The 22,867-nt window shown below is 43.5% G+C and overlaps 1 protein-coding gene and 1 long non-coding RNA gene across 2 annotated transcripts; one reads left to right on the top strand and one right to left on the bottom strand.

The window, feature by feature from the left end:
* Positions 1–1,811: 1,811 nt before the first annotated feature.
* LOC140843354 (uncharacterized) lies at positions 1,812–14,745 on the bottom strand. Its single transcript, XR_012121014.1, has 2 exons — positions 14,608–14,745; positions 1,812–1,964 (listed from the first exon to the last, which is right to left on the bottom strand). It is a non-coding gene; the product is annotated as an uncharacterized lncRNA (long non-coding RNA).
* Positions 14,746–14,977: 232 nt separating this feature from the next.
* Positions 14,978–22,453, top strand: LGALSL (galectin like). Its single transcript, XM_036996618.2, has 5 exons — positions 14,978–15,393; positions 16,231–16,302; positions 16,451–16,539; positions 17,189–17,366; positions 19,316–22,453. Exons 1-5 carry the CDS (start codon positions 15,358–15,360, stop codon positions 19,457–19,459), a joined length of 519 nt encoding a protein of 172 aa, XP_036852513.1. The 5' UTR covers positions 14,978–15,357; the 3' UTR covers positions 19,460–22,453.
* The last annotated feature ends 414 nt before the right edge of the window (positions 22,454–22,867 follow it).

Below are 22,867 nucleotides of genomic sequence, written 5' to 3'. Positions count from 1 at the left end.
TTGCTCTTCCCCTCTAGTACAGGAGACCCCCAAGTAGTCTCCCTGGCATGGAAGGGGCAGGGCGAGAAATGCTTCCCCTTTCTCACCCCTTTGCTGTCTTTGCCGGGCATAAACTCTGTGCCCCCCGACCATTGGAGCCTCTTGATTTGAAAGTTTACAATAACCTCAATATTAGTATTTTCTTTTCTTTGTATTATTGCTAGGACAAGCCCACCAAAGGAAGGACCTGAAATGCAATGGGAGAAAGGACAGCACAAAGATAGTATTTCAAGACCTCCTTTCTTTGCACATAGATTTCCTCAAGATTTCTTATCCTAATTTGGGGGTGCAATTTCAGAGTGCTCCATTATTCTCTTCTTGATGGTGGCCAAAGACCTGAGAAACCAAGAGGTAGGAAACCTTCACCAAGACTGACAGTGAGGATGAGATCCCAGAGCAGAACAGAAACCTAGACCTCTCTGTACCTCACTGTGTTCCTCTGTGAAATGTGAATCATTATTAGGTACACAGGCTATTTCGATGTAGAAATCTCATTGTTCACACAAGCAGAAGCTCAATAAATAATTCATTAAACTTTTAAAACATTTTATTTTTTCAGGACTCTAGAGTTATGCCCAGTGGCATCAGGTTCAGATCAATGATTACAAGAACAGCCCTGTAACTCCTTGGGGTTTACATAGTGTATAATTTCTCCTTTACCTGGAAGGCTTAGTATCAAGCCTTCAAATCAAGTACTTGGTTTTATTTTCTATATATATTTTTTCTCTTTCTGTTTACAAAGGCAGAAGCAATGAGTCCAGAATTTCTATATAGGAAGTTCCAATTGGATTAAAAAGAGTGTCAGTTCAGTGGACTTGAAGATGTAATTATATTTTTTAAATAGCTGTTTTATTCACTCCTGTGCAGGTTCTTATGTGAATGTAACATTTGATTTCTCTGGGCTAAATGCCCAAGAGCACAGTTGCCAGGTTGTAGGGTAATTGTGTGTTTCTCTTTCTTAAGAAACCATCAGAATATTCTCCAGTTATTGTGCCACTTGGCATTCCCACCAGCAATGTGTGAGGGATCCAGTCTCTCCATGTCCTTGCCAGCCTTTGGTGGTGGTGTCACTATTTTTTATTTAGCCAATCAGATGGTTGTGTAGTGATATCTGTGGTTTTAAGTTACTTTCCCTAATGACTAATGATGTTGAACATATTTTCAGGTGTTTATTTGTCATCTGTATGTCTTCTTCAAGGAACTGTCTCCTCATGTCTTATACCCATTTTCTAATTGAATTGTTTTTACTGTTGAGTTTCGAGTCTTTTGTATTTCAAGATACTAGTTCTTTGTCAGACACATGGTTTGCAAGTATTTTCTCCCACTCTGTAATTTCTTCTTTCATCCTCTCCCCCAGGGACTTCTGCAGAACAAAGTTTAAATTTTGATGAAATCCAAGTTACGATTTTTACTCTTACAAATGTGCTTTTTGTAATAAATCAGTCTAAGAACTCTATACCTAACACAAGACTGAAGATTTTCTCATATGTTTCTTTCTGAAGTGGAGAACCAAACAAATAAATATCTTCTTGCCTTTCATGTCACAGTGATCACTGAAAGTAACTCAGAGGTTAAGAGAAGAATCTCTGTTTTCTTTCTTTCTTTTTGTTAATGGGATCCTCTCCTCAAACCCTAAGTTCAGGGACTTCCTGGGTCAACTGAGCCGCTCTTGCTTAGAACCAGGGCCCCTAAGGCAAGCGGCCCTGCTCTAAGGAAATTAGGTAATATGCACCAGTGCTTCAAATGCATGAACCAGAACCCTGACCACAGTGGATAAAACAAGGGGTTTATTTCTCTTGTGTAAGAATTGTGGAGGCAACACTCCAGGGTTAGCCAACCCAAGGTCCTTGACACTGTCAGGGACCAGACTCCTCCTAATTCTCTGTTCCATGCTCGGTGCTGCTTTGCCCTCAGAGTCCAGGTTCCTGTAAGGAAGCGGGAGGAAGAACAAAAAACAAAAGGTATAGGCCAGCTTTTTATGGGGAAAACAGTGGTTGTTCTGAAAGCCCCATAATTAGGCTTCCCTTTAAATCTCACTGGCCAGAACTACATTACAGAACTACCTTGAGCAGCATGGAAGTCTGGGGAATAGAGCCTTTCATTGGCAAGTAGCCCCTCACCCCAAAGTGAGTTCTGTCTGTATGGAAGGAGGGGAAACTGGATATCAGGTTATCAGCGGGAAGTGTCTGACACAGTGTAAACACCAAGCTCCCTGCACTGGCAGGCAGAGCACTTGCAGCTCTTATTTGTACATAACCCAAAAATCAGGCATCTAAAAGGCATCTATCTAAATAAATGACCGTGCTCTATTTACCTGCCTGTATTGCAATGTGTGTGTATAAATATATATATATATATATATATATATATATATATATATATATATATACACCTAGCATACCTTTGGGAGTTCCTCCTATGGATATAGCATTTAACACACTGGTTATATAGGGGTTATCCAATGTTCCTGAGATCTTCTGGGCAGTAAGCATTTAAACCCAATTTTCAGCATATGAAATATAAAGCACGGTGTGTTTTGAGAATTGCAGTTGTTACAATTATAAAAGCTAAAAACACTGATCTAGAAAAACTGCTTTTTCTCAGGGACAAGAAGATTGGTAGACATTTGAGTGACAAGTTATTTACTGAATTCCACTAATTCATGCCTTTACACGCAGCCTAAAAGGGGAATGGATTGTCTTCTTTAGCTTGCTGTTGCTGAATGCACTCTAGTTTTTCAGAAGAAATTGTTCCAAAACAGTCCAGGGAGACCTTATTATGTATTAAATGACTTGGATTTCAAAACCTGGGCAAGTTTCAGATATAACCTCCCCAACAAGGCAGACAAAAGAAATGTTAATAGCAAATAACTGAGCCAGCGAAAAAGAACAACTCATTCCTTCTGTAAAAGTCCAAGAGAAATAATCATTAAAGATACCATCATTTTCTAACAAGCTGTACTACAGTTTCATGAAAGGCTTTCAGGAGCTTTCCACTTGTGTGGTGTGACAGCAAAGCCAAGAGAACTGAGCTGGCATCTCTCCCCTCTGATTCAGGCTGGGTAGCTCTTCTCAACAGCACTTGTTAATCTTGTTAAACTGTAAGTGCCTCTTGGTTTTATGAGCCACCCTCACTTTCCCTTCCAGCCCTCGCTGACCTTGCTGTCTTTGTGCAACTTGAATGTCACCTCATGGGAGAAGTGTACAGTTAATTCAAGGACAGCACCAGGCTGGAGAGTACATGTGGCGCGTGCATCACAGGGAAGCACAGGGCCTAGGTTCCTATCAGATGACAATAAAATCCATTTTAGCTCTGTCCATGACCATATATCTTTTGGAGACTCAATTTTGATGACTGAGATTGAATTTGGATGTTGTGTTTTTGTCTCTGTTTCCTAAAAGAGGAAAATGAATTTGTCCTCAGGTTGGTTCAGCTGCGTGGAGATCACGTGAAATCAGAGAATGTGTGTAGTTGGTTCAGCCACGTTGGACAGAAACCTAGCAGATTTACACAACTACTAGATGCGTGGACATTATGATCCAGCAACTTCACTTTCAAGTGGTAAAATGCTTTGATTTATCATAAGGATGTGTCCTGCTTTTGCTGGTGAGTATAAGATTTTATGAAATAGTTCACTTTTGGATACTGAATCCAGTGCTTAGGAGACACAAATGTCCTAGAAGCAGAGATGGCTTCCAAATACAGTGTCCCAGGATTAAACGGGCCCCTCAAAGTCCTGAAAGAGCCCACCTGGAATAGGGTTTATTTTCATCATGTCTCATGCACTATGCCCAGCTCAGAAGTGACTGCAGAATGGCAGTTCAGAGGGTCAGGAGAGAGCAAGAAAGATTCCAAAACATCCCTTCTTTCCACCCTTGCTCCTATCTCCACCTCCAAATTATGACCCTCCTATTTATTCCTGACTCTTATTCCAAAACTCTTTCATAAGGTTTGTCAGGTTTGAGAAAACATTCTTCAAGTAAATCCTGAAGTCCAGAAAGAAATGATTTATTCCCCACCCCAAATACAAACCATTTACTCTAGGGAATAGCTATGTTTTTCTGAAACCAGGCTCATTTTCAAGAAGATGGCATTAGAACTATACTATGCTTCTGATACACAAATGTCTCCTTACATTCTCCCAGTTTGGTTCAGCAACTGAGCATTTATTCTAAGCAAGATCTGTATTTGGCATCATGAGTTCTCTTGTAGCTCTAAATTACTTTTTAACATCTATGTACTTGCTTTGCTTTGTGAATTATTTGGAGTATTGTTATATTGTGGGCTCTAAGGTAAGTTTCTAAGGTCACTAGTGTTATGAAAATAAGCAAATCATGTTGAAATATCCATAAGAGAATGTGACCTCAAATGTGACAAAGGAATGAACCTGTTAACATAAGGGTCAATAATAATGACATCATCAGTTCAGTCCCAAGAATGACCTTTATTTAGATCTCAAATAGATCCTTTAATTCATCTGGCTCAGAGGACACATTTGGTCTGCTAGGAAGTTTACATGTTCTCTTGCTGGATTTAATCCCTGATGACTATTTTTGCAAAGAGCATTTACTACCAAGATTTTGTTTCAGCCTTTTGGACCATGTCTTTATATACAAATAAAGACAGTGAGGTATTAAAACAGAATTTCTCTATTGTGCTCAAAGAAGGGATTTCACCAAACTTAAGAAAAAGAATGTGGAACCTGTTGATCCCACTGGGGCTAAAATTCTTAAGGATAATGACTTTTATTACATGGACTCTTCTAGACAAAAAAAGAACTGCAAATAGGGGAAAATGTATATTCTGTATCATCCAAAATAAAATTTTTCATCCCTGGATTTCTTCCTTACCTGAGCCTGGTGTTCAGAAACAAGAAGTCTATTTCCATAACCCAGGAAATGATATTTAAATATCTTTAAAAGATTATGTGTAATTCCAAAAAGAGTGATGGAAAACCGTATTCTGTTGCCCCTGGATTTCCTCTTTCCTGCAGTCTTCTCTCCAAGTCCGCGCACATCCCCCCTGGAGAGCCATCAAGACCCCTGTCTTCTACCATCTCTGCTGCCCTTCTGACTCTGGGGAGTGTCATACTGTCTAAAAGACCCTCTGGAGAGGGGCCAGGGCCCACCCCGCTCACACCTGACAAAGCTTCTTCTCCTCCATGACCCTCTTCCCGTGGTGACCCTTTTCCCTCAGCCTTTTTATCTAACACCTCACTCCTGTGACTGGCAAAGCACAGACCTTACTGGCCTTGCCCTGTATTTTATGGCCTCTCTTCCACCTACTTACTCTCTTACCCTAAACTCCAAAGAGGCCCTTCCCAACACATGCTGTCTTGGACTAGAATTCAGGCTTCGTCATTGCCTCTCAGCATCTAGTCCTGATTCTTAGATTTTTACAGGCAGGATTTAATATTCAAGTGAAGTAAGCAACCCAAATTACCATTCTTTTGATGTTGTTCCTAATAAATGCACCAGTACCAGGCAAGCACATGCACCACCACCACCCCTCCACACACACACACACGCCTGTATGCACACAAGAACTCAATAGCAACCGGTATTATTATTATTAGGCTATCCACAACCCTTTCTATGAAGTAATAGCTAACAGCACAGCTGAGTAGTTAGGCGCTCTGATTCTGGAGCCACATTGTCTGAGTCAAATTGCAGCTCCGCTGCCTGACCTAGTTTGGCAAGTTCACTAATTTCTCCATGCCTCAGTTTTCTCAACTGTAAAATGGGATTAATAAAAGGACCTACCTCAAGGGGTTGTATCAGGAGTTACATGAGTTAACATTTTAGCAGCCACAGAGGTGCACCGCCCAGATCCCCCTGCAGGGGGAACTTGGTGCCCAGATGCAGCTTACGAAGTCTAGCTTCCAGGGTGCCTCAGCTGCAGAGAGCTGCCTTGCTGTTGGTCTGCAGGCTCCTTGGGAGTTTCCCAGGTACACTCTGAAACCTGCCCCTGTATGAGGGTAGGGAGAGACTGAAGAAGGGGGCGGGCCACTTCAGGTTGGTAGGTGGCAGGTTTAATAAGCAAGGGAACTTGCAGAGGTGGCTTGTCTTGGGTGGCCACAGGGTGAGTACATCACTGCATGTACCCACCAGGTCAGAAAAGGTTTTATGGAAGTCTTAACTGGGTGCAGTCACGTAAAGTCCAGATAGTCTCAAAAATACATCATTATCTTGGCTATGTACTTGAGGCAGCTTCTGGGAAGCAGGTAGAACCCACATTCCAAGGATGGGGAGGCAGTGAGGAACCCCTGCTTGCCTGGGTCCAGCTCACAAGTCAACTAGCAGTCACACCTTTTTGATGACTTTTGTCTCCACTTGCTCAAGACCATGCCCTTCCTGAGAGAGCCCAAGTTTGGTGACAGCAAGGCAGGGGTATAAAGGCAGGCCATCAAGTCCGAAGCAGGACACTGACAGCACTCACCTCCAGCTCCCTGCCAGGTGGGCAAGGCTTTGGTGAGACTGCTTTGCGTTGCGATTTGATCTCTTCCTGCTTTCTTTCCCTTCTCTTGGAAGGTGTTAATCCCTACTAAGTGCCTCATACCCCAGACTGTCTCCACTGCTGCTTCCAAAGAGCTCAACCTGAGATGGCATTTGCCAAGTATTTAGAGAAGTACCTGGACCACAGTGAACTCTGTGTTTGCTAAATAAAGTTAAATAGGCAATCTGTAAAGGCATCTTTTTAGCCATCAATGGCCATCCCTCTTAAAGAAGATGCTATAGTTAACATTCAGTATCAGGAAGGTTACTTTAAAGAGGCCGAGAGTCTACATAATCAGGGTGAGGAAATTATAACACTGCCAATGTAGCTATTGTATTGCTATGTTTGTGCTTTGGGAAGCTTTTTCACTATTATTTTTCTGTGCTTGATCTTACCAATTCAACTTTTCATTGCTTACAATGATACCTTCTGGCATTTTAAATTTAGGTTCAATGGCTTTGCCTAAGTTGAATATGAATTTATATTTAACTCATATGGCATCTAGAATTAAGACTGCTCAGTGGTGGGAAGATGCCTCAGGGCAGAGTTCTTTACTTGTCAACACAAGGATTGTTCTCAGCCTGCGTAACAGGGGGAAACAGTGGACACTGGCTATGAGACCCTGGGGAACTTAACAGCTCCGAGTTATATTTCATCCGCAGATGAATATCTGTGGCTGTGCATTATATTCACTAGTGCATTCATTCATTCATTCATCAATCAGTACGCCTTCGTGCCCAGTTTCACTTCACTTTATGAAGAAGAAAGACAAGATCCACACTAGGAAATAAACAAGACAGTTAAAGATGGAGGTAAATACCATAGAGATGAGGATACAGTAACGAGCCTTGGACAGAGCCTATATTAGGGAAGATCTCATATGGGAGGTGACATTTGAGGTAAGAATTTAAGGATGAAAAACCAGAAAAGTGCTTGGGGAAGCACATTCCAGGCTGATTGAATAGCAACCGAAAAGACCCTGAGGAATGAGCTCGTGTGGCTATTGGGAGAGCCTCCAAGCAGCTGAGCACAGGCGAGTGTGGCCCCCAGGGGAAGTTGGAGAGATAGAGCCAGATACTTCAGGGGCTTAAAAGCCATGGCAAAAAAAATAGGGTTTCATTCTATACACCATGAGAACTTACCAAGTGATCTGAAGGAGAGTTGATGTTATACAATTTATGTTTTTTAACATAAAACAACTGCTGTCTAAACACACACTGGACATTGAAGAAGGGAGCTCAATTACAATTTATTAAAAGATGTGGGTTCTCAGGTTCCTGGGTGATGATCTATTTTAGCATTGTACAATAATTTGTAAGGGCTTTTAGGTGAACCTCTGGCTGTTTATGAGCCACTATGAGGGCACTGAGAATGAACATTACTATACCTGAAAAATCATTCATCCTGCCCACACTGAGAAATCTCACCCATCCTCTCCTCTCACTAACCTCATTCCCACTTATTTCTACTTATAGCATATCATCTGGCATTGGATAATCTGTGTAAACCATGTGGAGCCACCCCATAGTTGTTAACCTCTCTAGAATACTTGTTAGCTCTATTGCTTTGGCTTACAATGGAAGATACTCATTTTACGGCCTGCTCTAGCTCCAGCATCAGTCTATCAACAGTGAGGAAAGGAAAGGAAGAGTACCGGCTCCCGACGACAGGAGCTCCTGCCTTCCGAAGAACCCTACGTAAATGTGATGCATTTGCTCTCAATTTCCTCTTTCGGGCTGGCTGAGAAGCTACTCACAAAAAACAGGCCCAGAAGAGCCCAGAGCTAATGGAAGGAGGAGGAGAAGTCTGAAGGGCCAGGAATGAAGTGGGCCAAACTGTCCAGGGTGGAAGCTGGGATTCCTGGGGAAAAGAGCTATTTTGAATCATTAAGTGCCCAAGCAAGTGATGTGGAAGGTGGGCGGGACTGGCCAGAATCCAGTTGTGTGGGGGAAGATTCCAAATCAGTGTCAAGGAGAGTATCCATGAGGAGAGAAAGCTTCAAAGGATAGAAATACAATACTTGTATATCTGTGCCTCAGTCATCTCCAAAAAAAAAAAAAAGGATGAGATTCTTCTCTTCTCTTGATAGAGTTTCCCTGGCATAAAGTCAACAGGATCAAAAACAAGCACAGACAGCCTCTTTGCTTCCTCTTCCCAAGTTACTTTTGTTTATGCTTAGTAAATAGATTGAGGATTGCCTTTTAAGAAAAGCCAAGCATTTCCCTCCCTCCCACTCCACCCTGCCTTCACACACACACACACACACACACACACACACACACACACACACACACACACACAAAACACACATGGCAGGCAATCTTGAAAAATCATGCCTAGCCTAAACCCTCCTGGATTTAAAGTTCCAACTAATTCTTAGGTTTAAGGGCAACATTGAGCCAACCAAGCCCAGGGTTGTGAATGAATGAAATGTGCTGAGTTTAATCACTGTAGACGGCTAATTTGGACTTCTTCTACAATTTAAAATATTTCTGCAACTCTTCATTTCATCTTTCTTTATGGGACAAATTAATCACTTGAATACTTCAGGCCTAAAGTCAAGTTGTACCAGATAAACTAAATTTAGACAGAAACTACATTATCTGATTGGAGGTAGAATGGAATCAGTCTCTGAATTCAAAACTATTTTCATTTTTATTGGGTTAAGTTGACACATTGGTGGGGAAACTCTTAGACCCATTCTGAAAATTGTCAGAGGGAAGAAGCAGTGTGCAGGGAGGGACCTACAATATGAGGAGAAAAGAGATACCCTTAAGGAACTCATATCAAAGAGGAGGACAAGTATTTTAAAGGCAAGTATGTGTATGGTTACTTGTGTTGTTTTTTTTAAGAAAGTAAAAAATGATCATAATGACAGCCAAAAACAGACCCTAGCTCAATAAAGAGTTGTTGAATAAATAAATGAAGTCTGTTGTCTCTGAATCTCTTTAGTTACTCAAATTTAGATGCCAAGTTTAAATTCCCAGGTCTCTCCTGCCTATAAGTTTGTTCAGAAGCTGTGCTATGTTGCTCCCTACACTGTGTAGTTCGCCTTTTAAATAGTCAGAAATCTGTGTCACACAAACATGTTTCCTCTAAAAGTCAAATGACCACCTGGCAGCATGCCTCCTGAATTTTCCTCCCCATTAGTTAGGATTTCCAAATGACTGCTAAATCTGGATCTTGGTCTCCTTCCACCCGGGCAAGCCATGCAAGTTTCCATGAAACTACAAAACTCAGAAACCCTTTATGCCACTTGACAAGAAAATAAAATCACAGAGGCAATGAAAGGGAGGACTATAAACCAGCAAATGAGAACAGAAATGTCAAGCATAATGAGAAGAGTGAAATTAGGCACCGAGCTCTGCCACTCAGTCCTGCCATATTCCTTACAGGAGAAAAACTGGCTGAGGAACAGATCTGCCCTGTGGAATTGCTGAAAGATGAGGCTGGAGAGAAGACACAGAAAAGCATCCTTGGCTCTCAGCATATACACAAAACTCTGCTGGGAAGCATGTTAAAATATCTTTCATTCATGCTGCTAGTTCCGAATGCTGAAAGCAGTGTTCTTTTCTGTTTCCCTGGGCAGACTGGTTTACTTTCCCATCAGCGAAGGCTCTTGTTACCTTTCACAGAAGTGAGCTCCCTCGGGAGGTGAGTGCACACCAGTGATGTCTCAGACATGCTAAAGGGCCCACAGTGACATCCCCGGGCTCAGAAGCAGCGCATACCTTGAAGCCCGGAACTCCTCCTGGGAATGGACGCATCATTATCTTCAGTGGGGAGATTTTCAGGAATCAATCCTTCCTGCACTAGTAATTAAGACCTAAGTAGGAGGCTGCTTTGTTTCCTCATAAATAAAACTGAAAGTAATGAAATGTTAGAAACTGGCACCTGCCAAGTTTAATGGTTATCCCCTAATTACTTTGGTACAACACAAATTTGTGTGTGTGTCTAAAGTAATTATTTGATAACTGTGACCATAGTTCCTAAAATAAATAAGAAATGTATTGAAAGTAGAAAAATAACTTGATAAATGTTTGCCCTCCTGCCTAACTAGGTAAACAAAAGAATGCTGAGTTTGTAAATTTCACTGCCTGCCTGAATATTTATCATGAGCAGAGAGTGGCCTGACAAAATCAATTATGGAGAGTTGAAAGCCTGACTGGCCTGTGAAACTGTGCAGTATCTTATTCCCAAGTAGGCTGCAACCACTCTGCTGGGGCCTGGGGTAGGGAGGCCATCAAGCCACAGGATAAACATGTTAAACATTTGGGATGCCTCAATTTTACTTTATTTACAGGTGTGGGGAGCATATTATATTTCTGTCAAAATAAACATGACAATATTGTGGAACAGAAATGCAAAACTGACACACATTTCTCAATATCACAGAGATACTTAGGGCTGGCAGGCACACCCACAGGGGCCCTTACAGGTCCTCCTTCCTACTAGGGGTTGTTTGTGGAACCATTTGTGAAGTGCTCCAGTACCATCAGGAAGAAATGACTTGCCAAGTAAAAAGAAAGGTGTTCCTGATGTGCAAGTTTCAGATTAGATTGGATACATTTCATATCATATATATATATATATATATATATATATGATAAATAGACTCTTAAAGAACTTTCTAGATCATTGGTTCTCTACTGTCCCCCTGGGGACCTTTGTCAATATCTGAGAACATTTCTGTCTCTCACAACTTGTTGGGGGTGGGGGAGCACTGGCATCTAGGGCTCACCACTGGAAAATGTACAGGACAGCCCCCCCCGACAAAGAATTTCCTAGCCTAAAATGTCAATAATGCCTAGAGTGAGAAATCCTGCCCTAGCCAGTGTGTATATATATACAGAAAACCAGCAGTCTAAAGGGCAAAGTCAGGCCTAGGAGATCAGGGCCCACAGGAGGCCTAAGAAGGCAGTCACAGTGCAAGGCAAGGAGACTCTCGTCTACCTGGACCATGGCAGGAAGTAGAAGGCAGCCTTTGGGAACGCGGGTTCAGCTGGTTGCCAGAGCAGGGAGAGGAGTGGCTTTAGAATTCAGGCCACAAGTAGAGCTACAGTGCTGTTTTTGGTGATGTGCTTCTGTGGGACATTGTAAGACGCTGCTGTGCATGTGATTAGAGGTCCATCATCTCCTCCAGAAAGCTGCCTCACACCTCTGAACAGGACAGTTTCCACTTCAGGGCTCAAGCTATAGGCCTGAGGGCTTTATTTTCTTACCCACACTACATTCTGCCACTGGTCCCCAGACGGAGCTGTAAGCTCCTCCAGGACAAGACTCCTGCATCTACCATCTCTCTCTCTGGCCCTGCCTATCACAGCCCACAGCAATACTCACAAAATGGTGGCTGAAACGATGTCAGCATGGTATTCTTCTAGTGATATCAGAGATTCTGCATTACACAGTTGAATAAAACATACTACTACATGGGAAGGAAATAAATAAATGGTCTACTGTTTTCACTTAGGAATATCATTTAGCAAGGTCCCTCTTCAAAGGCCTGTTTATACTTCTTTTTTTGATGTGAATCATCTGTTTGACTGCCTTCCTCCAACCTTTTTTAGCCTTTTTAGCAGGTTCCAGTAGTAATGCAGTTTCATCTTGAAATTTCACTGTTGCATTTCATAAAATGGTCATAATCTTGGTTAGTGTGTTTTTTAGATACAAATGCCTGTCAGCAAAGCAAAGAGCAAAGTTTGCCTGTCCTTCACTACACAACTGAAAAAAAGTGTTTAACTCTAATTCATTAGTTTACTAATGACTTTTCCTTCTGAGAGGTAGTTTGACTCTGCTCAGGTTTAATTATGACAAAAAATTCATTTAGGCTTTCTCCCTGCTTTCCATATTCAAAATGAACCATTCTATTCAATGAACTGATAGAAAAGGAATTAAGCATTTTTAGAATAAAAGGCCATTTTCCACATTCAAGTATTCTAGGAAAGTTCAGTAGCTCCTATTCTTACATTGCCATATGCAAGAAACCCATCTGAAGCAATCTGATCATCTTCAATCCCACTCAGAAAACAAACCAAAGGGTTATTCTCTGCCCTACAAAACCTCTTATAGAAAGATTGAATCCAAGATTATTTTCATTCAGCCGCACCTACTCTCAAACCCATTTACATTTAGATGGTACTTACACAGCTTGTCTGGAACCAGAAGAACTTTCTAAAAGCTAAGAAGAAGCGGTGAATCATGAGCCCAACCCCTTAATTTTTCAGGTGGGGAAACTGAGGCTCAGAAGTCAATTATGAACACTTGAACACTCAAAGCTACATAAAAATAGCTAGGACTTGACAAGGGCCCCCAGCTTCTCACATCATCACCACTTCCACTGAGTGTAAACTGCCATTCTGTCTTGCTGAACTGGTGCAGAAGCCTCCTAAATCCTGCTTCTACCCTCCCTCCTACACACCGCTCTCCCTGCGACCATCACTCCCCCCGGCAGGCAGCCCCACACCACTCCGGACGCATCTACGATAGAAGGCGAACCATGTCACTCCTTGCTCTCTCTCAAGTGAAAGCGAAACCTCACAGTCTACTCATCCTGTCCGTTTCTAATCACCCTTGGTCACTGTACCCCTTCACACACTTGGCCCTGGGGACTTTGTCCTTGAAGCTCCCTCTGCCAGCAACCTCTTCTTCCAGATATCCAAGTGGCTGCCTCCATTCCTCCAGGGGTCTTCTAGAACGTCACTTTCCTGGGGAGGGCTTCCTGACCACCCTATGTAAATACCACCACCCCAACTCCTCTCTCTCTCTCCCACCTTACTTGCTTTACCATTTTTTCCAAGACTTCTACCACCTGACACATTATTATATGTATTTTTTTATTGACTGCCTTTCCCTACTAGAATGTAAAATGAAGAAAAAAGTGCCTGCTAGAGTCCCAGTGCCTGGTACATGCCTAATATGTGCCATGTACTATTCTAAGGAAGGCACAAGAACCAATTTATTTAATCTTCCCAATAATACAAGAGAGGTATTATTGTCATCGCTGTCATTGCTGGTTCACATAAAAGTTGAAGCACAGGGAAGTTTAGTACTTGTTCAAGAGCACACAGCTCATCAATCATAGTCGGGATTTGAACCTCAAGCACAAGCTCTTTAACCACCATAATGGATTGTGTCACTCTTGGCTACTGACAAAAAAACTACTTTAGTGGTTTTTCCCTATACCAGACTTTTAGAAATTGAGATATATCTAAGTGCACCTTCAAAATGTCCATAGTTTCATGTGACTGCCTAATATTTTTAAATAATCAATAAGGTGTGATTTTGAGCTAAGACTGGTCAACAAGAGCAAAAATGTGAGCTACATTGCATTTAGGTCTCTAATCCACAGCACACAAAGCATATGACTGTGGCTTACAGGCATGTGCAGGTAATTCTCCCTACTTGACTGAGATTACCATGATTAGCTCAGGTCTATAAAGGGAAAGCTAAGACACAAAAACCACAGTGATGTTCCAGGCCACAAAGCCAGCAGCTGTAACAGGAAGGGAGCCTCTGAGGATCCCTCTGGGATTACAACAGGTCACACATGCTCCCTGCTTATTAGTGTAAAACACCCTGGTGACTCACACAATGGGATGCTTAAGCCAAGATGTCACGTAATAGAGGCTATGTTGATACAGTTTTATCTGAGAAGTTACATAATCATCCTTGTGTGGAACTGCCACAAAGGAATTTGTGCCTTGGAATAAGAGTATAGCTCTTTAGAATTACTCTTCAGAGGCTATCAGGAGATTTTCCATGAGAAATCTACTACTCCAGCCTGGGAGGGTGACCTGTGAGACACAGGGCCCAGCGGGGGCTCTCTGAGGACAGTCGCTGTGCCCAGCTCAGTCTGACACCCATCCAGAGACCTGCCAGACACAGCCTCCTGGGACTCCCAACCTGCCCATGCTCCAGGGAGAGGCCTGCTCTGTACCTAGCCTTCTGGGATATGAAAGTCCCTACAGCGAGTCCTTTCTGCCTCTTGCTTTGGGTCAAATATTTCTTTATGCAAGTCTAAAGAAACTTTCATTACCTTTCTACCCTACAGAGCCGAAGAATCTTTCCCCTCACCTTGCTGGGATTTTCTGAAAGAATTCTCCAGCTGTGGAATACCGACTCCATCACCCAGTCTTCCATTGACCTCGGCCTCACCGTCCAACCTGCCCCAGGACGCGCGGCAGGAGGTTGGCTGCAGGGCGGCCCCGGGATGTCACAAGCACCTGTCACCTGGCAGGCCCTCACTACCCCAGTCCCACCCATCTTCCTGTCGAGGAGGGCCCAGAGGACCCCGCCCTCCCGAACGCCACAACCTGGACAGGCCCGGCCCTCTCCTCCCAGCCTTCCGCCACCTTCTAATGGCCGAGGGGCAGGGCACGCTGAGCAAGACGCGGCAGACCAGCCGGGTCCCCGCCCTGTTCCCGGTTCCCGAGCCGGGCCCCGGCGGCCTTTAAATGCCGCCCAGGGCCGCCGCGGCGCGGCCCTTGCCACCTTTCTTACTCGGGCGGCGACCGCAGCACCCCGAGAAGGAAAGCACCCCGACTCGGCAGCCGTGGGGCAGGCAGCAGCCGCCACCTCCGACCTCCGGGCCCGCGCCGCCTCCTCCCCCGCCTCCCCCGCCACCAGCTCCCGGGCCTTTCCCGCTGGCCGGGTCGGCGCCGGGCCCCCGGGCGTGCGCACGCGCGTGCCCGTGTGTGCGCGCGCCCCCGCCGGCCTCGGACCCGCGCCCCCGCCCGGCGCAGGACCGCCCCGGGATCCCCACCCGCGCGCCGTGTCCCGCGTCCCCCGCCGCCAGCCGTGCACCCAGCCGTGCTGGGCAAGAAGATGGCGGGATCTGTGGCCGACAGTGATGCCGTAGTGGTGAGTGTGCCGGGGCGCACGCGAGGCGCCCCGTACCCGCCGCCCCGCACGCCGCGGCCGCCTGCTCCCACCGGGCTGCGGCGGAGAGGAGGCTGAGGCCCGGCGCGGCACCCCCCGCGTGGGAAGGTGTCCCGGTACCTGTTAGTAGAAGCCGGCTGCGCGCGGCCTGCGGGGGGGGGGGGGGGCGGGGGACCCTCAGGTTGGCGAGCCGCTGGCCAGAGGGCGAGTGGGGTTGGACGGCGGGGCGAGGGTGACCCACAGCCCTCTCTGTACAGTGCAACCGCCGGCCAGGTGTGTGCACTTTGCACGTGTGAGTGCTAGTGTGTGTGTCCGGACGCGCGCCCTGCGCCCGCCCCCCCGGAGTCCTGGGGATTCCCCCTTAGAAATGGGTTCCGCCGGGGGACCCTGAGAGAAGTTGAGCGCAGCCTCTCCACTCCAGCCACGTCCCCGAGGACAGGCCTGCGCGACAGCGTGTCCAGAGGCTTTTGCTGTTGGAGAGAGGCCTGCCCTCCACCGGGCCGGGGCTCCGGCTCCCGGTGTGCCTCGACCTTGATTTTGATCTAGATTTGAAGGGTCTGGGATCTTAAGAGGCTTATACCGGACAGAAAGGGCAGGTTTTGTTCGGGGGGGGGGGGGGGGGGGTTCAGTGGACTGTGAGGTGGCCGCGTCTGCAGACGCTGCCTGTGTTCTGTAAGGGCTGCTGGATTGCACCAGATTTGTTTAGGTTCTTCCCCATACCCTCCCCTATCCCCATCCCCGACTGCCTCCCCTGTCCCCATCCCCCACCCCCCAAAACAAGAGCCTTTGGAAAGCCAATCTGTGTGCTTCTATTTTTAGAAACTAGATGATGGACATTTAAACAACTCCTTGGGCTCTCCAGTTCAAGCAGACGTGTACTTCCCACGGCTGGTAAGTGCTTTCGTTCCGTGCTGTGTCTGTATCTAGACCTTCTTCCTTTATAATTGCATTTTGGAATGTGTCAGGTCCGAAGGAGCTGAGGGCTTCGCTCTTCCCTCACAGACTGTAAACTTCCTGTTTCTCCTCTAATTCTTTGCAGATAGTTCCATTTTGTGGGCACATTAAAGGTGGCATGAGACCAGGCAAGAAGGTGTTGGTGATGGGCATCGTAGACCTCAACCCTGAAAGGTAAGGCACAGGCCTTGTCACCCCCAGACCTATCAGGCAGTTACAAGGCTCTGCCTGTTGTGGTTTACTGCTCTTCCTCTTCCTCTGTGTGGCCAGTGTTGCTAGCTGGAAGTGCCAAGAAAGTACCATGTTCCCATGAAAAGAATGTGTATGAATCTCAGCCATCATTTCTCCAGACAGCTATTTATATCAGTGATTATAAATATAGGCTCACATCATTTTCTCTTTTACCCTTAGGGAGGCCAAAGGACTTTTTCTTTTTTACGGTTTTTAAAAATGATGCTTATAGCAAGAACTGTTACTATACATGAGAATCAAATTTGATAAGACATTATGTCCTCTGGTCAATTTCTGGATTTGTTAAAAATTGTGAAATAGATTAAGATACAGATTTGTAGGTGGTTTAGGGTATCTGAAATCCCTAATTTAGTCATTTTCAACGCCATCAAAGTTGTCACCAGATCGGTAACAAAATAACTGGTTTGATGGCAAGCCTACTTCTCCACACATAGTGTAACCTCCTCTGTAAAGAGTAGTGGCCCATTAAAAGTAGACAGACCCCGAGAAAAAGGAGGAAATGTGGGTACCTGGGTCACTGTTAAATATTGTCATATCCAACTCTGAGTAAATTAGATGATTTTCTTTTCAGCTTTGCCATCAGCCTGACCTGTGGTGACTCGGAAGATCCTCCTGCCGATGTGGCAATTGAACTCAAAGCTGTGTTCACAGACCGGCAGCTACTCAGAAATTCTTGTATATCTGGGGAAAAGGGTGAAGAACAGTCAGCAATCCCTTACTTTCCATTTATCCCAGACCAGCCATTCAGGGTGAGTACCTCAAGAGCTTCCGTTCCAGCCCCTGGCAGGCTGATGATGCTCCACTCTGGTGCGTGCCAAGAGTGCGTTAAGCAGCCAGAATTTTTGCATGTCCAGGAAATTTGTCACCCAATGGTGAAAAAAACAAAAAAGATCAAAAGAGCTGTGTTTACTAATACGAATTAATACTTGCTGAAGTAGCTCTTGGCTCTGTTAGCCAGTACATTTAGTAAATAGACCGGTGTTTGTATGTCCAGATTAAGAATAAATTTCTATGAAGCACTGAACATAGTACTAGGCATCTAATAGATACCTGTCCCAAAATATTTGATTGATTAATATTAAGAAGTACCCAGAATTTTCCTCATTTTTTTCTTGACATTTAAGTAGCACTAAACCTTATTAGTTTTGACTTTTTTTTAGGAATATGGTGATTGTAATTATATTGTCTCTGGTTCCCTTTGCTAATGAGGCCTGTCTGTGTCCTTGTTTCCCTCCTGGTTTAAGCAGCCTCCGTCTCTTTCATTGTCACAGGCTCTGTGGATGACAGATTCCTTCCCTTGGGTCTGGATGAGTAGAGATTTGCTCTTCATTGTCTGGCATGCAGGAAGCATAGCCCAAACTTCCCATCTAATCAAGCAGCATTAGCAGCCCCTTCTTTTGTGAGGGACAATGCGGAGGAAGAGGTGCAAGTCAGTGTGTTAGGAAAGGATTTACTGAAATGTCAGACTTGATGTTGAGGTTGTCTGAATTACACCTTAACATACATCACAGTGTGACAACTCAGTTAAAAGCTCTGTGATGCATCCATATGTGCCTAATAAAGCAGAGTTACCTTTACCTGTTGCTCTTCATCTAGAAATTTACAAGGGCCTTACAAAGAAGTAATCATTTCTTTTCTCATCTTACAGTCTGGGGGGGGGAATAAGAATCCATGACTTTCATGTCAGTGATAGAATTGATACTACTGCCCTTCTAATCATAGTCTGAGGAAGGCACCCTCCTCGTCCCTGCCTTCCTCCTCTGGAACCGTAATGGCCCCTCAGGCTCCTGTTGTTGTGACAGTTTCTTAATGATGAGTCTTGATGCATAGCTCATGAGTCTGAGTAACCAGAGCTCCTGACTGCCAGGAGGAACATAATGCTCCCCAACAACAAAATTGAAATGAAATTGGCCCTTCTTGATGATAAAATTTTAGTAATAATATGAATTAAATATGACTAATATCACATATGGAGTCTCTCCTGACATGGTAAATACCCATGCTTTTAATAAATACATAGCACAGAACCAATTAAACTCTATGGAGAATGACTTAGGTTAGGAAAAGAGGAAGAAAAGACTTTTACCATATGGAAACAGTATTTCTGTTTGGCTTAACAAAGCCTTATTAATTACACATCCTTGGTCCAATGGTAATTATTGTGTAACCTTCTCTCTGTTCTAGTGTTTACCCTGCTTGAGTGTCTGGACTATTATTACATGCTAGTAATGGGGACCAATTTTGCCTAGAGACGGGCTCCTCTGAAGGCGGGATAGAATTATCCAGGGGATGGCAGTGGAGGATTCTGGGCGAGAAATAAATCTATACTTTACATTACTTCCTGGAGTACAAGGAGAGGGGAGAAACAGTAAGACATAAGCAATTTTTAACTATTTGAACGATATTGACTTCTGGGGAGCAGTGGATCACAAAGGGCGTTCCCCACTCCAGCAACCTCAGCATCACTTTGGAACTCGGGGGAAATGCAGATTCTTAGACTCTAGACCCACGAAATCAAGTATTTCATAGGTGGAGTCCGGCAATCTGTGTTCTAACAAGCCTTCTGTATTATTCCAGTGCACTTCAGTGTTTGAGAACCACTAAAGATGCTGCCTTTTTCTAAAATGAAGTATTGTTTGTTTTCATCAGCCGTGTTCTTTGGCATTGTGAACTGAGATTATTATTTTGTGTCTTCCAGGTGGAAATTCTTTGTGAGCACCCACGTTTCAGAGTGTTTGTGGATGGACACCAACTTTTTGATTTTTACCACCGCATTCAAGCATTATCTGCAATCGACACCATAAAGATAAACGGGGACCTCCAGATCACTAAGCTTGGCTGATGCAGTTTAAACCACCTCTGTTTCAAATAGGATCAGTTGCCACAGCTATCTGTCAGTCTGGAAAAGGTGTCCCAGCAAGATTTGGAGACCTGAAAAGACAACAAAAACAAAAGGCAAGCTTAACTGTCTCTTCTCTCTGTACAGTTTAAACCCCAAATGGTTTGGCCTTAGGAAGCTGTCGGAACAAAGACACCGAGCCATTATTCCCAAGACAAAGTAATACATTTATGCTGGATTTTATTCAGACTATATGGACTTGTAATAATTTGTGATTTGGTAGCAAGTTATTCATCTTTTCAAAGCAAGGTGATGTTTAGAAACAAAAGTGCTAAAGACTTAAAACAACAGCAGAGACGGTACACCGAAATCAACTCATTTCTACACTGAAGTGGAATTGTGTAGCACAACCAACATTTTAGTCAGGGTATTTACATAGAATATAGGTTGTTCAAAGTTTGGTTGTTTATTTCGTTTTTCGTTTTTGTTTTTTTTTTGCACTGCATAATGTTAATTCAGATTTTTAAAGCTTTCCTGTAGTTATTTATTTTTACTCAACATATGTATTAGAGAATGAGTAATGTCTCAAGAACAGCAAGTTATGAACTTTTGAATGTACAAATATCTTAGGTCTGAGGGGGGAAATTACATATTACAATCATGAAACATGTGAGTTTCTACCTTAAAGAACTGAGTCATGTCCTCCATATCTCTAAACTTAGGATCTCTTGATATAAATTGCTATAAGTGCGTTTGGGAAAATTTTGCAACATATGGATGAGACTGCTTTTCAAGTTATTGACAATTATGTAAAATTCTATTTATGTTGCTTTTTTTCTCCTTACTGTGAATTAGCACAGTATTGACTTCCTGAAAACTAATTATCTACTTTTCTCTAGATTTACATAATAGCTCATTAAGTTGTTATTAAACTAATTGAAAACATATCAGGGGGGATTGCATAGACAATTTTTTTAATGACTATCATATAAACTTTTAAAAGTATGATATGAAAGTGATTCTGGAATGCAGTGTAAACCAGAAGCAAATGGCCCCAAATAACTTACTTGGAAATAATTTATATCAGCTTAAGCTGTTAGCTCATTGTATCACTTTTATTATGTGACCCTCACCAATATCCCTAAGCAATGCCTCTGGAGCTTCAGAGCACAGGATGCTTCCTACTGTGTTGACTGGGCTGAGGTATTGGGATAAGACAGGATCCAGATTAGGAAATGATCCAGTTAGTTTATCAGGAAGGTTAATTCACAGAACTCCAAGTCTCTGAGTCCAGCCAGTAGGGCGATGCTTCCAATTAAGCCGAGTTACCCTGCCCTCGTGGAACTGATCAGGCAGCAGAGCATCTCCAGGAGCGAGGAGCCTGCGGCAACTGTGACCACAAGGCAAGGGATGGTTGGAGCCCTGGGTGCTGAGCTTGGTGCACCGCACTGGCCCAGGCGGGAAGGCCCCTTGGCATTGCTTTGGTCAGGTAGTGGGGATAAAGGGGTGCTGGGGTGGGGGTGTATTTATATATAATTTAGGTTTTGTTTGTAGAGTATACTGCGTCTTGTTATGACATGTCCTTGTCCTGCTTTGCTTTTGAGTTTTTTTACACAACATTCAGAGGCACTGAAGTGGCCACATCATTTTCATGTGTCAAGAATGTAGACAGTGTTTCAGTACCAAAGTCTAAGCAAAAGCGAACTGAAATTGTGAATTTTTCATAGAGGATATATTTGGATTCTTCTTAACTTTGAAACTGTTTCACACAGCTTCATTGTGTTATATAACAAGATATTTTATCCAACAAGACTTGCTGAGCCCTATAAAGCTTTATGTACCAGCTGGCTTAACTGGCCATATTCAGCCAAGAGGGCTGTTCTGTGGCTCCAGGTATTTTCAGGCCTGTGATTAACTTCTTAGGGCCTGTAAAGCCACTAGATTTTGAGGAGTGTTTGTAGAGAGACTTAGAGAGCACCCTGAAATGTATCTGTAAGGGTTTCTATTCTGCTTTTGGTTCAAGACCCTCACAGGAGGTTTCCTTTGAGTGCCATCCTTTCCCACCCACTGCATAATTCAGCAGAAACTAGAGGAGCTCAGAGCACAACTGATTGCAATTGACACAGTTCTAGCTACCTATCAGCTGATGGGTTAGCTGCCAAGCCCTTATGTGGTTTAGTGTAACGAAACATTGTTAACCCTTTGTTTCTGGAGGAGGTGGGTCAGAACCTCTTGGTTAAGCCTATTGGAATCAGTGTAGATGATGTGATGGTTTGATTCAGGTCTAGCTAAATTAGCAGGGGGCTAATCCAGCTGCACCAATCAGTAGCTATAAACTGGAAACAGTGTTCACATCCTTTCATGGGCATGTGAGATCTAAGGTGGGAATTCAGGATAGAAAGTGCAATTTAAAGCTTCACAGGAAAGCATTTGGGTATGTAAGGAGTTATTTCTGACCAGAGCCCTAATTTTGCAATATGACCCAAACCAAGGAGTGTAAATAACAATCAGGCTCTGGGGAAATAAAAGGTAGGCTTTAGACAATCTGTCCATTTCTGCATCAAAATTGGAGTGAATGTATATATATGTCTAGTTAAAACTTAATAGAAGTGACTTCTTTCTGGGCTATCCCAGAATTATCTTAAAATGATTGTTTTTATAAAATTCAAAATCCCATTTCAAATCTTGCCAACCTCAGTTCAAAACTCCCTAAGAGATCACTGTCTTGAATTGATAGTGATTTGTTAAAAGAGTAAATCCTTTCATTTGTATTAAAAAGAAAGTATCCAAAAAGAGGGATGGAACCCTATTGCCCCGAGAGGAACAGCCTTGGCATTTTCTGGCATTAATGTAAAAATAACGTTCTTATAATGACATATTTTCAAAGAAACACTCTTATTTACTGCGTGGTGTAAAATGTTGCTGAATGTGTTCTTACATTATTATGTCACTGCTGAAAGTTATTTGCACTATAATAAAGGCATTTTCTACAAAATGCTTTCTAGTGTGCTACATGCTGAATTTGGTGCTGGGTCTGATGTACTTAGCATAGATCGTATGGTATAGCATTCCCTACACTTCCACACTCATATTCCAAGACTACTTGTTCATGTGCTTCCTGCACTGAGAAACTGATCGAGGGAAGGGAAGTGACTCAGGGCCCTTAGACACCTAATGAGTTTATGTTATATATGCAGTGGGTTCTTTTTAAATATATTTGACATACAGTAAATTCACCTTTTGTTGTACAGTTCTATGAGTTTTAACACATGCATAGATTTGTGTAACTACCACCTCAATCAGGATACAAAATCGTTCCATCACCCCAAAATCCTTTTGTGCTACCCCTGTCTGCTCCCCCTTCCTATAGTTTTGCTTTCTGTGAATGTCATATAAAGAGAATTATACAAT

Source organism: Manis javanica, chromosome 1 (genome assembly GCF_040802235.1).
Source record: "Manis javanica isolate MJ-LG chromosome 1, MJ_LKY, whole genome shotgun sequence".
In the NCBI taxonomy this organism is placed as follows: domain Eukaryota; kingdom Metazoa; phylum Chordata; class Mammalia; order Pholidota; family Manidae; genus Manis; species Manis javanica.
The sequence above is the reverse complement of the archived record's forward strand: the minus strand, read 5'-3'. Positions and strand labels throughout refer to the sequence as shown.